This window comes from Pithys albifrons, chromosome 10, assembly GCF_047495875.1.
Source record: "Pithys albifrons albifrons isolate INPA30051 chromosome 10, PitAlb_v1, whole genome shotgun sequence".
In the NCBI taxonomy this organism is placed as follows: domain Eukaryota; kingdom Metazoa; phylum Chordata; class Aves; order Passeriformes; family Thamnophilidae; genus Pithys; species Pithys albifrons.
In genome coordinates, this window is record NC_092467.1 from 15,526,023 (window position 1) to 15,539,940 (window position 13,918).

At 35.2% G+C, this 13,918-nt stretch overlaps 1 protein-coding gene across 5 annotated transcripts in view; it reads right to left on the reverse strand.

Annotated features, from left to right (window-relative positions):
• Positions 1–1,385: 1,385 nt before the first annotated feature.
• PTBP2 (polypyrimidine tract binding protein 2) overlaps positions 1,386–13,918 on the reverse strand; it is a 42,563-nt gene continuing 30,030 nt past the window's right edge. For 2 of the 5 annotated variants that reach the window (XM_071565843.1, XM_071565842.1), the window contains 7 exons: positions 11,708–11,903; positions 5,831–5,985; positions 4,320–4,353; positions 3,784–3,876; positions 3,190–3,406; positions 3,010–3,087; positions 1,386–2,875 (listed from right to left, as the gene is read on the reverse strand). In XM_071565843.1, coding sequence (XP_071421944.1) covers positions 2,743–2,875; positions 3,010–3,087; positions 3,190–3,406; positions 3,784–3,876; positions 4,320–4,353; positions 5,831–5,985; positions 11,708–11,903 — 906 coding nt within the window. In that variant the 3' untranslated portion in view covers positions 1,386–2,742. The remainder of the gene's footprint in view (positions 2,876–3,009; positions 3,088–3,189; positions 3,407–3,783; positions 3,877–4,319; positions 4,354–5,830; positions 5,986–11,707; positions 11,904–13,918) is intronic. The other 3 variants (XM_071565839.1, XM_071565840.1, XM_071565838.1) reach the window with 3 other exon arrangements.

Here is a 13,918-nt window from a genome sequence, read left to right on the forward strand (position 1 = left end):
TCAAAATTATCCTTATGTCAGTCAGCATATGCTACCTGATACAGACATTTTAGAGCAGAAATGGTTCAGCACAAGCTGAATCCATGGAGTGGCAGATTTCAATTCACCTTTATAACTGAAACACCCAAGCACATTCTGGTACACAAAAGGAAATCTGACACACTTTTACTTCCAAAAAAATACAGGACATTACATTGTATAGATGAAAAATTCTCAAGATTCAGTCAGACCCTTAACTACTGCTTAAGTCAACTGGGATCCAGTCACATCAATGCATTTGGGTGCTTGAGTTGTAAACGGATGCCAATTCAAAAACTTTGTGTGTGGATGAATCTGATTCTACCAGCATTTCAGACCAGGTGATCACTGCAATACCTGGAGTAGAACTTAAGTCATCTATTGGGTGTAATTTTGATAAAACAAGAAGAATCCAGGGCATTTTATTTAGCATATTAAGACTAATGCAAGCCCTACACTATACCATGCCCTTTAAAAAGCTGATAGCTATTTATTCATTTGAAAGTCAGCCCAGAGAACAGACATCAGTTCACAATGTATTCCAACATCAATATATCTATAGGTTGTAATGGAGAATTGACAGAAAAATGACACTGACAGCTGTTACCAAATGCTCCAGGATCATACAGTTACTCTTAAATTTTACTGATTTTACTGTGCAAAATCCTATTTCAAATCAAAGGGAAAAAACCCCGTAACAATCAGCTCAAAGTAATATAAAGAAACACTACTGAAGTGTCCAAACTGTTTTCACATTCATTTGAACCTATGGCTCTGAAAACATGAAATATCCTGGTCTCAAACATGTATGGTGCAGTACTCTCATGTTAAATTTTGTTACTTTCACCCATGAGTATACTGTATGATTAGTAGGAAATCTTTAGCAGACACAAAAAAAATAAAAGATGAAACTTGCAGCAAGAGAGCATGGCAAACCCGAGAGATCTATTAGTGCATAAATCTGCTTAAAAACTAAAAAGATAGAAAGAGAGAGCTAACGAACTACAATAAAAGTTATGTCTTTAAAGCGGTAAGTTTTAACAGGGTGGGAAATGTTTAATATGCACATATACCTGCAAAGGGGTCACTATCTTCTGAAAATGAAGAGCTGGGATTTTTCACAGCATCAGATTTAAGGTAAAAAGCCATAAGAGTAGTTTTTAATATTATGCTTTTCCCACCCTGGCAGAGAATAAACATGAATTTAGAAGCACAGTAGGAGTGAAAAACAAATAAGAGGAGAGATAGAAAGCAGCAGAGAAAGACAGAAAAGGTGAATACAGAGCTACAGAAGTGTTTATTGAGCATGCTACAGAGGTAAGCAGAGTACACACAAAATGAAATTAAACAACCATCAAACCTCCCAACTTTGTTAGAAAATTAATTTTTAATTGTGCCACTTTCAAACTATACTGAATTTTACAATTCTAAAGATGTAAAAACTCCAACTAATAGAAAATATACATGAACTTTTTTTTCTACATAGATAACAGAATCTATGAATCTTGAAACTAAGTACATCAATTTTAAAAAGTATTGGTCATTTAAACAGAATCAAGGTAACAGTTCAGACTGACAGAGAACTGCTTTCAAAGTAACTGGATCTGCAGATTCTGAGCCATGTTTATAGTAAAGTCAGATCAATTTCTAAATACAAAATATTTTGAAGAGATTTATTAAAACTGAATATTACAATGCAAGGTAAATTAAGACTAAAGGCACATAAACTTTGGTCCCACCTGGTTGTCAGTTTTAGGAAACTGCCACAAAATTTCCTGCAAGCATTTGCAGCAAACTTTCTTCATCATCGAAAAATACATGCACCATTTCCTGAACTAGCTTGACCAGTCTGTACATGCTCAGAAATCCACAACCATATTCCATATCTTAATAACAAACTAAAGATGGCAATATATATTGAAATGCACATAAGTCATGTCAACTTCAAAAACATCTACGAAAAATATTCAGCCACAAACAAGACATTACTTAGTGCTGACATTTATGATACATCCCACAAGAGTGTGTACAAAAAGGTTAAGATTCCACAATGCTTTTCACGTAGGGCTCAAAGTCACAGAAGTCACTTTTTGTCCTTTAAGAAATTAATATTCTGTACCTTGTTAATTTTAACTAATGCCTACATTCATAACTGAATCTAGACCAGAACAATGTAATACAAAAGGCCTTTTAAAAAAAAATACAAAGCAAAAAGTAGCAAAAATCAAATAATGTCATTTTACTCTTTCAGCGCAATGTATCTTATCTAATTAAAAAGAAAAATAAATGACAAGCCAGCAGATAGAAATCAAGCAGGAGAAACAAAAACTTAACCTTTTTACACACCCCTGCCTAAACATATTTAAATTATCATGTAACTATGTGCCCCAGACAACCAAATTTGCTTTTTACTAGTTATGCAATTCCAGCAGTACTAGTTTTCCTTTTTAAGGCACGTACGACAACAAAGTTGAAAAATGTGGTATTAACTTGAAATCTTTTAAACATAAACAATGGTTTATCTAAACAACAGTAGACTATAGCAGTTAATATCACTGCTTTTAATTTTTTAAATTTTTTTATTTTTTAAAACAATCAAGGAATGATAACAGCATGAAAAAAAAATAAAAAAACAGAAGACAAACTCTGGTCCCCACTTTCCTGAACAGTCAATAGGTGACAACACCAAACAATGCAATACGCCTTCATTCTCAATCTGCCTTTTTAAATAGTTGACTTGGAGAAAGAAACTCTCAGATGGTGACTTTCTCCCAGATTGTAATTGTGAAGATCAATCAAAGCCTGAATAGCTTCTTCTACTGTTGACATCTGAAGAAGTGCCATCTTGTGATCTCTTCTGAAACAAAATAATGGAATTAGGAACTGAAACACTACAGGGGTTGCTCCTAATGTTTGGTATCTGATATGTACTTTCTCTTAAGATGTGCTGCAAAAACTCTTGTTAGAGCTATGTGCAGAAAAGTTACTTACTGAAAAAATTTAAATGCTTTCACAGTGCCTCCAGTGTTGGCAAACAATGTGCGTAGATCCTCTTCTGCTACTGATGGTCTACAGACAGAAAGAAAACAAGCATAAGCAGGAAATCATTAGTCAATTCAATGTGTTGTGATTCACATTAATATTACTGGCTTACTGACAGTGAACACTTACGGAATATTGGACAGATGAAGTGTTGCAGAAGGGGGGAATATATTTTGAAAGTTCTTTGAACCAGGTTTCTTGAAGCGATGCAAAGGTGAATTACCAAAATCTTTAGTCAGCCCTTGGTCATCAAGTCCCTCTCGAGGTAGTTGTACTGTCTGATGTTTAGAAAGGGTAACTCGAATTATCTTTCCATACATTTTTTGTCCATTAAGATGGCTCATGGCTGAAAAAGACAAGTTTACTCAACTGAGTGTTACTTTTCAATAGCTTGTGGTACATCACACAAGCAAGAAAAACACCCAAGCAAATTAAAATGTCTATGTGCTAAAAGATTGGAAACAAGAACTAGGTCTGCAGGCGCTTCAAGAATATTTAATTTTATTTAAAGATAATCATTTGTGATTCAGCTGTTGAACTAATTTAGGATATCATGCAGACCTTCTGGAACACAAGAGCATGCAGTTAAGATTTTGGATCTGGTGAGTTACCAGGATAAAAGACAAACTGACAAAAATAAACATGCTTGGTTCACCTGATCTTAAACAGCCTAATTTCCAAGTACTTAAACTAATGCGAATATAAACAGGAAACTAATCTTACCCAGCTGAGACTGGTTTCCATCAGCCATCTGTATAAGAGCACTATCTTTCTTATTGTATAAAATCTTCACACGCTGCACATCACCATAAACACCTTTTCGAAGTCAAAAGTAACCCAAAAGAAAAAGTTCATTTTAAAGCCAGTCACCTAAGTTATGTATTTTGACATATCAATGGAACATTCAGACAGCAACAAGATCACTCACTCAAACTCAACACACTTACAAATGATAAAGGAGATAAAGATTTTGAATAGTGAATTTTGAAAAGAATAATTTCTGAAAAACCCTCAAAGCTATGTGAATGATATTAAATTAAAGATCATGCAAAATATATTAGCATGCATTAAAAGAAAATCTGTGTCTATGGAGAGTTTTAAACAGCAAAAGAAAAATAGCAAAAGATTTACTATTCAACTTTAAGCCAAAGTGCTAGCTACAAATAAGAATCAAGGTGAAACAAAAAAACCAACCAAACAAAAACCATAAAAACCAAAATCAAATCAATAATAAAAGTATAGTGCTAACAATAACATACCGAAGAGGGTAAACAGACTTTGGGGCGTAACCATCTTTAGAAGGAGAGAAGAGCAAGCAGCGTAAGACAAGAAGAGAGAAGAGTCGAGGAAGAGCGGAGATGAACAGATCATCCATAACGAAGGGTGGTTCCCGCAGAATGGTGAGGTGGTCATGGATCATGGTTTCAAGGCGGTTAATTGGGGCAAGTTGGTCCGAGGAACATTTTGTTCAAGCACAGAAGCATGAACATAGGGAATGAAGACAGGGAACGTAGACACAGACAAGAAGAGGGGTAAGACAGGGAAGGGCATGGGAATTTGGGTAAAGACAAGGAAAGGGAAGTTGAACACAAGGGGAGAAAAGGATGAAATGGGGAGGGAATACAGCAATGCAGAAGAAAAAAAAATAAGGAAGTGGGGAACAAAAAAAAAATAAAATATAGGTCAGTACATAGGAAATGCAGGAATTTGGTCAGAAAATGGTTGGTTTATGTACTGTACAAGAAAAACTGAGTAAAATGTAGTCACCCAAGACAAATATGGGTAAAGTACATTCATATTAAGAGTAAACTACAGCATTTCATCTCAACATGAAAATAAATTAAAAAAGCATGCAATAGAAATTTTAAAATTTTAACTTTAACTGCGTAAGCATGGCTGGTTATGAAATGCAGGCAAAGTCTTTCAAAATGGCACTCCGATCTACAACATTTTCACATGCAAGACTGTGGATGACAAAATAGTACCAGATGATAAATAAAGCTTCATGATTTACAGCGACAGGGGCCAGTTAAAAATGGAACAGCTAGACTGATACAAACTTCCCACATTTCATACCAGCTTTCACAGCCATCAAAATAAATGTAAAGGACAGTAAAAATGCAAAACTAAATTAATCCCTTCAGATTTCAGAGTTAGCAGGAAAGATACAGTTAAGGTGAAAATGCTTTGCCACCACTTTTTTTTTTTAAAGACAAATGAGTAACTGCAAAGAAAGAAAAAATTACTAAGAGAGACTGGAAGAGTGGCTCGCCAAGATCTTTGGGAGAACCTTCAAAGAAAAATGTGTTAGAGTAGTTCACATAAACTTAAGACCTCAAAATGTGAGAAACAAGCATGAAATGAAACAGCAAACAATTAGAAACAAAACAGAAATTCTAGTTTCCATGATTATAATTGCAAAAGAAAGCACAGTTGCTATTTTGTAAAAATAAAGTTTTCAATTAAAATGTCAAACATGCAGTAGAGCTACCACATTTTTCTTAGAAAAAAATAGGTAGTGGAATAAGAAGGGATATTCTAAGTTGTTAGCTACCTGGGAAAATAAATGTATTTAAAATAATGGCTTTAAAATTAACTTTGGGGATCATTAAAAAAAACACAGAAAAAAATACTCTGAGCTTAAAATCCAAATATAAGAGACCAAATGCAAAGAAATTATAAAATAGACCAAATGCAAAGAAATTATAAAATACTGACAAATGAAGTGTGACTAAAGAGTGGAAAAGAAAAGTGAAACTGTTCCACTGACCTCTTCATTTAAATTGCTAACCAGAAGCACTGTATTGGCACCAGCTGCAATTCCAGGCATTCCCACACGACCAGCAGCAGCAGCTGCAGCTGCAGCAGCAGCATTTGGAATAGCCAAAGGACTCAGAGCTCCTGGAACAGCTGCAACAGGAAGCCCTAATTTTAAAATAAAGCGTATTTTACGAAACACACACAAGTCATTTAAAAAAAAGTTCCTATATCAGTACAAATGTTGCCTACAACACTCTACACAGCAGACCATTACACTGTTAAAGTCATCCAAATGATTGTAAACTGGGTTGCTCAATTAATATAAGAAAGAGAAATGTAGAACTTTTTAAAATTCAGATCAAGTCTGAAAAGTTATGAGGTGTATTTTTTCAAATAAACATAACTGCACACCAAAACTGTTTCTACTGCACTCCAAAATGCTTTCAGTATCTAGTTTATTAAAATGGTCCAAAGTAAATGGTGATTAGATCAGTGAGAATACACACTGATTTTGCTCTCTGCATCATGACATCCTTATTTTCCATCACCCTTTGAGGAGACATTCCTCACTTCAATTTGATGCTTGACTGGCCACATGAAAAGGCGTATGTGTATCTCACAGCCCTACATAAAGGTGAGGCAGCAGTCTTCTTAATTCAAGATCAAACATGCTCCATGGTTTTTGCAATCTAATACTCTGAAGAAGCACGTTACCATTAGCTAAACCTTCAGTTGTGCTTTTATTTTTACTTCTTCCAAGGAAGTTCAGACCCTGTAGAGACATGTTGGTTTTGTGCAGTCAAGTCCCTGGGGTAGCAGGTGATTGTGCCACTGCCAGGGTTCATGAAAGGTTCTTGTGATACATGTGCACTACACATAGTTCTATAGGAACAGCTTTATCATAGTTGATCAACATTGTATTTGCACATTATATAGAGTTCAGTAAAAGGGCACCGATTTAGCAAAATATATTTCCAGGACACTAAGGCATGACAGATGTCCATATGCAGGAAATCAACTTATTTTATACCAGGTCAGTAGCAACCATTTAAGTTTTAGAAAATACCAAGCTATTTGTCTTACTAGGGCATATACAACCTTCTAGTATGTCTAGACACCTCTCCCTAACCCCAGAAGCTTTAAGCCAGTCCACCATTTTTAGAAATAAAGACATGTAAAAATGGCTAGTTAAGTTTTTATGGTTCTTTCCCTAGCTGGGCACAGCATAGCTGAGTCAGTTAAAAAGCAAAATTTTTCATAGCATCACTCTCCCCAAGGCCATTCCTTGGTCCCACTGAAGAAGTTAAAAAGAAAGATTAATTCAACACTCTTCCTAGAAAGACAATTTGAATTGTTATCCTTCAAAATAATTAGTGAGAATTTTTAAAAGGGGCATTAGCAGAAAGTGTTAACAAAGCAAGCCAGTGACAAGAGCAAAGGATAAAGCAGAACTCTAAGCATGACAACATACTTCCAGCAGTATTACTAAACATATCTAAACTGTGGGTAAAGTATTATTTCTTATCAGTATTTGCAATTATAAGCAGTTCTTACATAAAATATTTTGTTTGTTGTGGTTCAGTGTAATACAGCAGTTGTTGACCCAAAGGTTTTTTTCTTTAATACCTCCTGTAACTTTTTTGGGGGGAAAGAGAAGGGAGAACAGAGATATATTTTTATATGTGAGGCACAAAAACAGAAGAAAAAAGATTCCTTCTGATAATTCACTTGAAATCAGCTCATTTTGTCCACTAGTAATTTTCTCCTTCTTTCAAAAGATAATAAGACTCATTGAAAAGATGTCCAATTTACAGTCTCCAAGATTTTTGCCACCTTATTTCATCACAGCTGAGGATGTAGTAGATGAATGAGTAATGATGCGTGTGGGTTAAGATCATGTATTTGACTGATATATGTCTAACTGATTACATGGCACAAATAGATCTCATTTCTTGGAAAGGTCAGAAAAATTACAAAGCCACAGCAAACGGAATTCTTCTTTTGTAGTCTCCACTGCTTTCTGATTTGACATTGTGACTTAAGCAAGCCAAACTCTTATTTTAATAAATAAGAACAGCTTCTATTATGATTATCAGTCACAATGTACCACACTGTAAGATTTGAGAACTTACTGAAACTATTTAGAAATGTTAGCTACTTTGTAAACATGATCAACCAGTTTTAGAAATCTGTCACTAGATTTACCTTCCAGCAACTGAAGATTACAGGTTGTTTTTTTCCCAAGATATTAAAGAAAACATACAAGTATTATTTGACACTTTCCAAGTCTTTTGAGGTCTTTTTCCTCAATGAAGTTTAAATACAGCATGTCATTATTTATTCCCCCTTAGTTTATGCTTTTGCATAACTTCTGAAATGCAAATTAGTAATGCCATTTTAATAGTAGGCAAATTAAAGCTATACTAAAAATATAGTATGAACCTCTGTGAAAACCACAGGCAGTGGTAGTCATGTTAATGCAGGTAACCACAACCATGTCTGAGAACTGGTTTTAGTCCCTGGTCCTGTTATGAACACTTTTTGTGGCTCTATGTCAAGTTACCAGCATCTTCTCGTAATAGATACAGTCCTGATTCTTATACTTAGCCAGAATGGCGTTGGGAAGATAGCAGATTCTTTTAAAATCTGTGCATTACAGCACAGGAAACCACAGTGTTACTATACCACATCATGAATTTACACTTACTGAAGAGGAGGATTAATTCCATCCAGAAGGAAATTGAGATATGTAATGGTTTAGTATTAATGAAGGTTTAAACATCAAGGGGAACAAGATTCACATCCTGGCACTAAAACACAACTCACAAAATTATGTTAAACCTAAATCTCACTTGTGATATATGAATCACAGTAAATTGTTAAAAAGTCAACAACAAAAAGGCACCCAAGTTTTCTATGCCTCCAGCACACAATAGTTTAACATAAGCAAAAGGCAGAAGTGAGTCCTTACCACACTTCCTGTTAGCAATCTCATTATATACATAGAACAGCTACAGCAAGCACTTTTACAAGAATGCCACAGGTTCAACTCATGGTATTCATTTCAAGCACACAAAAGAACCTGAAGAGCATCACATTTAAGCTCAAGACAGAGTTGCGCTCTTTCATGGGGAAACACTCCCTCTGGGAATCTCATGTGAATAGGGCATGGCAGACACAGAGTATATGCTGAAGACATCTTTATCAGCATTACAGAAAAAAATTCTATATAAAATAGAAGGAAATAAAACATTAAGATAAAAAAAGAATGAGGAGGAAGGTTGTGCCTATCTTTCTGCCATGTTTCACACATCATAGTTCACCAACCTCCATCATAGGACTCTGAACTTTTAAGTCTTTCCACCCTTCTCCTTTTGAGATCTGAATAAAAACACAGCTATGAATTCTATACACAAGCATCCATTTTTGGTCTTTTTTCTATCCTTTGTCCTCTTACCTACATCACTTTTATTTTGAGAACCTGTTCTTCTGTACTCAAACTAGCACCATTCCCATTTTGACACCTATCCTAATGGCTAAGGCACCAACAGTACTAGCAAGTGCTTTTTTAGTTTTTCAGCTGTAAAGCTCAAATTCTATAAAAACAACTAAAAAAGTCAACTAGAAAAAATCCCTGTAATAGCCATTTCCATTTGACAATGAAGAGTTAATATACCAAGCTCAGCCAACTGGCAACAAGTAAAGTTAGAAAATGTACCCAGCTCCCTTAAGTCTCTTTCAAAACAATACATTTTACAGAATAAAAAGCCAACCATGATATATAATCTCCACTACTCATCAAAATAAACAAGACTGACTTCAATGATACTCTGAAAATGTTTCACGGCTGCAATGGAAGTTCCTCATGTCATGTACCTTTTATTTTCCCACTGCTTGGAAAAACAGTGCACTCAAGCAAGTCCACCCAGAGAGTGAAAAATAAAATACTTAATTATTTGACTGTCATCTTCATAATTTTACTAGAAAATCAATTTTACTATTAAAATCAAAAGGTTAGAAAACTTGTGTAGTTTTGCAGACAAAAATCACAGCGGCATCTAGGTGACTTTGAGGCCTAAAACACTAGAACATAAAGTCTGCTAAAGTCACTTGGATAACTGTAGAAAGTATAGTAAGCCCAACTAAACATATCCAGAGTCATGCAATGATCCAAGCATCCTCTGAGTGTGACTGCCCTATACCAAGCAAATTAAACCTGTTAATTTGATGCATACTGGAAGTATTATATACATAGAAATACAGAGGTAAGCCTGAGGCTAGAAAGCAACTTCTCAGGATTCAGGAAAATGTCAGATTTGGAGTTACACAAGGTAGTGTTGAATTTGGCACTGTTTTATAACTCATGAACTTTACTATCTCCTCTCCTAAACCCCTGCCTTACAACACCTAGTATTATGGGACTCAATAAGCAGCTTTATTTTGCTTTTGTCTTCTTACTACTCATACTGCATCCCCTTGCCTACATTCTAGTCATTAGGTGCTGACAAAAGAATTACTAACTGCCTCAAGGGTTTCTCTACAGCACTCATCTCTATACTGTCATATTGCTTCACAAACACTCATCTACTTTCTTTATTGAACCATGAAATGAGAAATTTTAATATTTAAACTATGGGAAGTTAGAAGAGAAAAAAAGAGAAGAAACTTTAGCTACAGGTTTTTCTAAGACTTTAGATTCTTATGATATTCTTTATTTTCCAAAACTTTTCCTGTAGCTGCAAGAGACACATCATTTTGCAAGTCATAATGGAGATGTGAAGTCAAGCGCTCCAAAAATTGTTGGAAGTGGGTTTGTGAGCACTTTGGAACTAGATATGAAATGTATTCTTCCAGTAATCTGATTTCAGAAAAGGGGTAAATACAGCGCAGCATTTAGTAGCCTAACTACAGTATTCATACTCTTCCTGGGCTCACATAATTCACTAAGTGCCTTCTATCTTTTGTAACATATGGAAACAGAGGCCCCTCTCAGACTTACTTCACTTTGGCCCGGCCTGTACAAAAAACCGTGCAATCTATGTTATTCTTATGTTTTCTTCAGAACAAAAGTGGGAAATTACAAAAGAAAAAAAATAAGAGAAAGACTAAGTGGGAAGAACAATGATCACAACATAACCAATCAGCTTTTATAGAAGTAATGATTCTGTATCTGAGTACTATTACATTTTAAAGAGTTAAAGTTGTTCTCACCAAAAAGCAGCAATTTGACAGGAGTAGGAGTATGCATTGATTATTTTGGTAATAGTCAGCAGGTAGATGTATCTGTGTCTTTCCCAGAGCATTTCAACTTCTGATGAAATCAAAGGCTGACAGGATATCAGAACTCACGTATCATAGCACCAGAAGCGCAACTACAAATTTTTTTCCTTTTACTCACAAACCCCACAGATTAGCACCACAGAGTTTGGGTTTTTTAAGCAAGAGCACAATTTTTCCTCATTGAGGGTAACCAACAAAATGTTACTTTTCATAATATGGTATTACAAATAAACATTAGCGTGAAGGAATCATGCAAATCATGTTAAGTCTCTCTATCAAACCTGGTGGGAGGGTAAGCAAGGTGGGCAGTAGCAGCTCATGGGAGCATATGAAAGAAGGATGGACAGATTTGGAGCTGAAGTTGAAGTAATTCAACTTTTCATAATATTTTGTGCATTTCTCATTCTGTCATGCACATTTTCATCCATTTTTGCAGTACTTCTAAAACTATGTAATTGTGTTCCTAGAATTAAGAACACAATATAGACTGAACCCTGGATGGACCTTTGGACACTATTGCAATTTAAGACCTTTAGTTGTTAGAAGGATTAATAAACATTTTCATCAAATGGCTTTGCAATACAGAAGAACAATGTCAGCATCATACCTAGAAGAGAGGTCTCCTTTGCAAATGCTGCAGCAATGGCTGGGTCCAGTGTTGGCTGTCCATCACCAGATGGAAGGTCAGGACGAGTGTAGTCCCTGCTTTTATCGTTGTTGTACTTGACATTCAAATTCACCAACTTGGAAAAATCGATCCGTAGGGTACAGCAAGCATTATAAATATTCTGACCATCTAAGGCCTGGAAAAGGGATCACAATTTATTTAAAAGACACAAAACACAGGTTGGTCACACAACTTTTTTTTTTTCCAACAGGGTCAGTGTATAGATATTTATTTACTGTCTAGTTTAAGACCAATTGAGATTAAAATGCATTAACTATAATGATTCCAGGAAGCTCGATGTTTACCTCTTCTACCTACAAACTGTTTATGCACCAAAATGGCAAGAGACATTTTAACGCTTTCAAACTTGAATTTTGACTGTTGCATGTAGCTAATTCCTCTGTATTCTACAGTACAGCTTAAATTCAGATATAATGCCAAATAGATTTCTCAAAAGTGAAAAAAAACAAACAAAAAAACCAAAAAAACCCAGAAACAAACAAACAAAAAGTCAAGAATCTCACAAGCATTCTTTTACATGGAAAGTTGGCCTGAGGAAAAAAAAATCTAGACTTAACTCCGATGCTAGGCAGCTAACTGTTAAAGCAGAATATATACTTTGTTCCTGCATGCTTTTCCCCTTAAAGGTAAAAGCCATTTAAAGTGCTAATCTGATGTCACAAATACTTTTTTTAAAAAAATCACATTTTTCGCAATTAATTGGTGCTTCTGAAAAAAATCTATTAACAGTGAAATTCACATGAACTCTTAACATGACACCACTTAGAAGTCTATGAAAAAGGCCAACATATACACGTATTTTCTACATTTGCATTCTATATATACACCACACAAATTGATATATCTGGATTTTTGTCCATTTACATTCTGTGCATACCTTCCTTTCACTTGAAGCTCTAACATTTAAATACTAGAGATTTAAAAAACTGGAAACTTTTGTAACAAAGTCAGTTTAGTTCTTAAAAAATGCTAGGAAGTGAAGATGCAGCTCACCTTCAAAACTAGCATTCAGTCAAATAATTACGTTAAGTGTAATAGTACCTTATATATATTACATGGTGAAAAAAACAAGTAAATCACATTTTCAAATACCAAAATCCGATTTTTATTTCTCTTGATTAGTGCTGGACTGCAATGTATTACTTCTGGACCTGAGCTAGCTCTTGGTTAGCTATTGGTTACATCTGCAATGTACTTTCCATCACATTCAAATTCTGGTATGACTTACTACTTTGAGCTAAGCACTGCACAAACCTAGTGTGCCTGCTGGCTATGGAAACAACACAGCTATTCTCATACAGTGATGCATCTGGAAACTGAACACCCTGAAGACAATCCTCTACTAGATCTGGTCCCTACAAAATATATTATCACAGCTGACATCTCCAGGGCTCATGAAATGACTTAAAAGAATTATCTCCATTAGTAGTCAGCATAAAAAAAAAGTAAGTCCACATAATTAGAACTTCCAAGTTACAGGAAAATAAAATCACATAGAAAAAAAAAGTATAGAAACTAGAAAATCTAGACACTGTATCAGCAAAGAGCAAAAAAAAAATCCAAAAAACAAACCAAAGATCCTGTGCTTGAAATTCAGCTTTAAAAAAGTGCCTTATACAGTAGTGGCAAAGAAAAATCTACTGTCCTTTTAGAATACAATTAATTCTGTATTGTTGGGACGGTGGTGGGCACCACCATTACAGCATACAGAATTTGATAGCTTTTATACATGGTGACAAAGCAGAATCCAAGGCTCCCAATGCTGGTAATTTGGGAAAAGAATCTCACTTGAACACTTACACCTGAAGAAGTGTATACTGAGAATCAGTCATCACTTTCAGAAGACTTCTTACCTTCTAAAATCCATTAAGCTATGGATTAGAGGCAGGTCCAGCTTACACAGCCAGAGTTTATCTACTGTCAAAGACAAAGCCATTGCTATAAAGGAAATAACCATTTCACATAGTGAAGAAAACAGGTACGAATGAGACTGCAATGCAAGTATCCTTTAGCTTTGTCTGAATCACAGGACCGTGACAGAAAGCTCACAGTCTTTAAAACACAATCAAGATTCATACCATACCTCTGTGTGGAGTCTGCAGACACACTGACTTACGGCTGGCAGAAGGC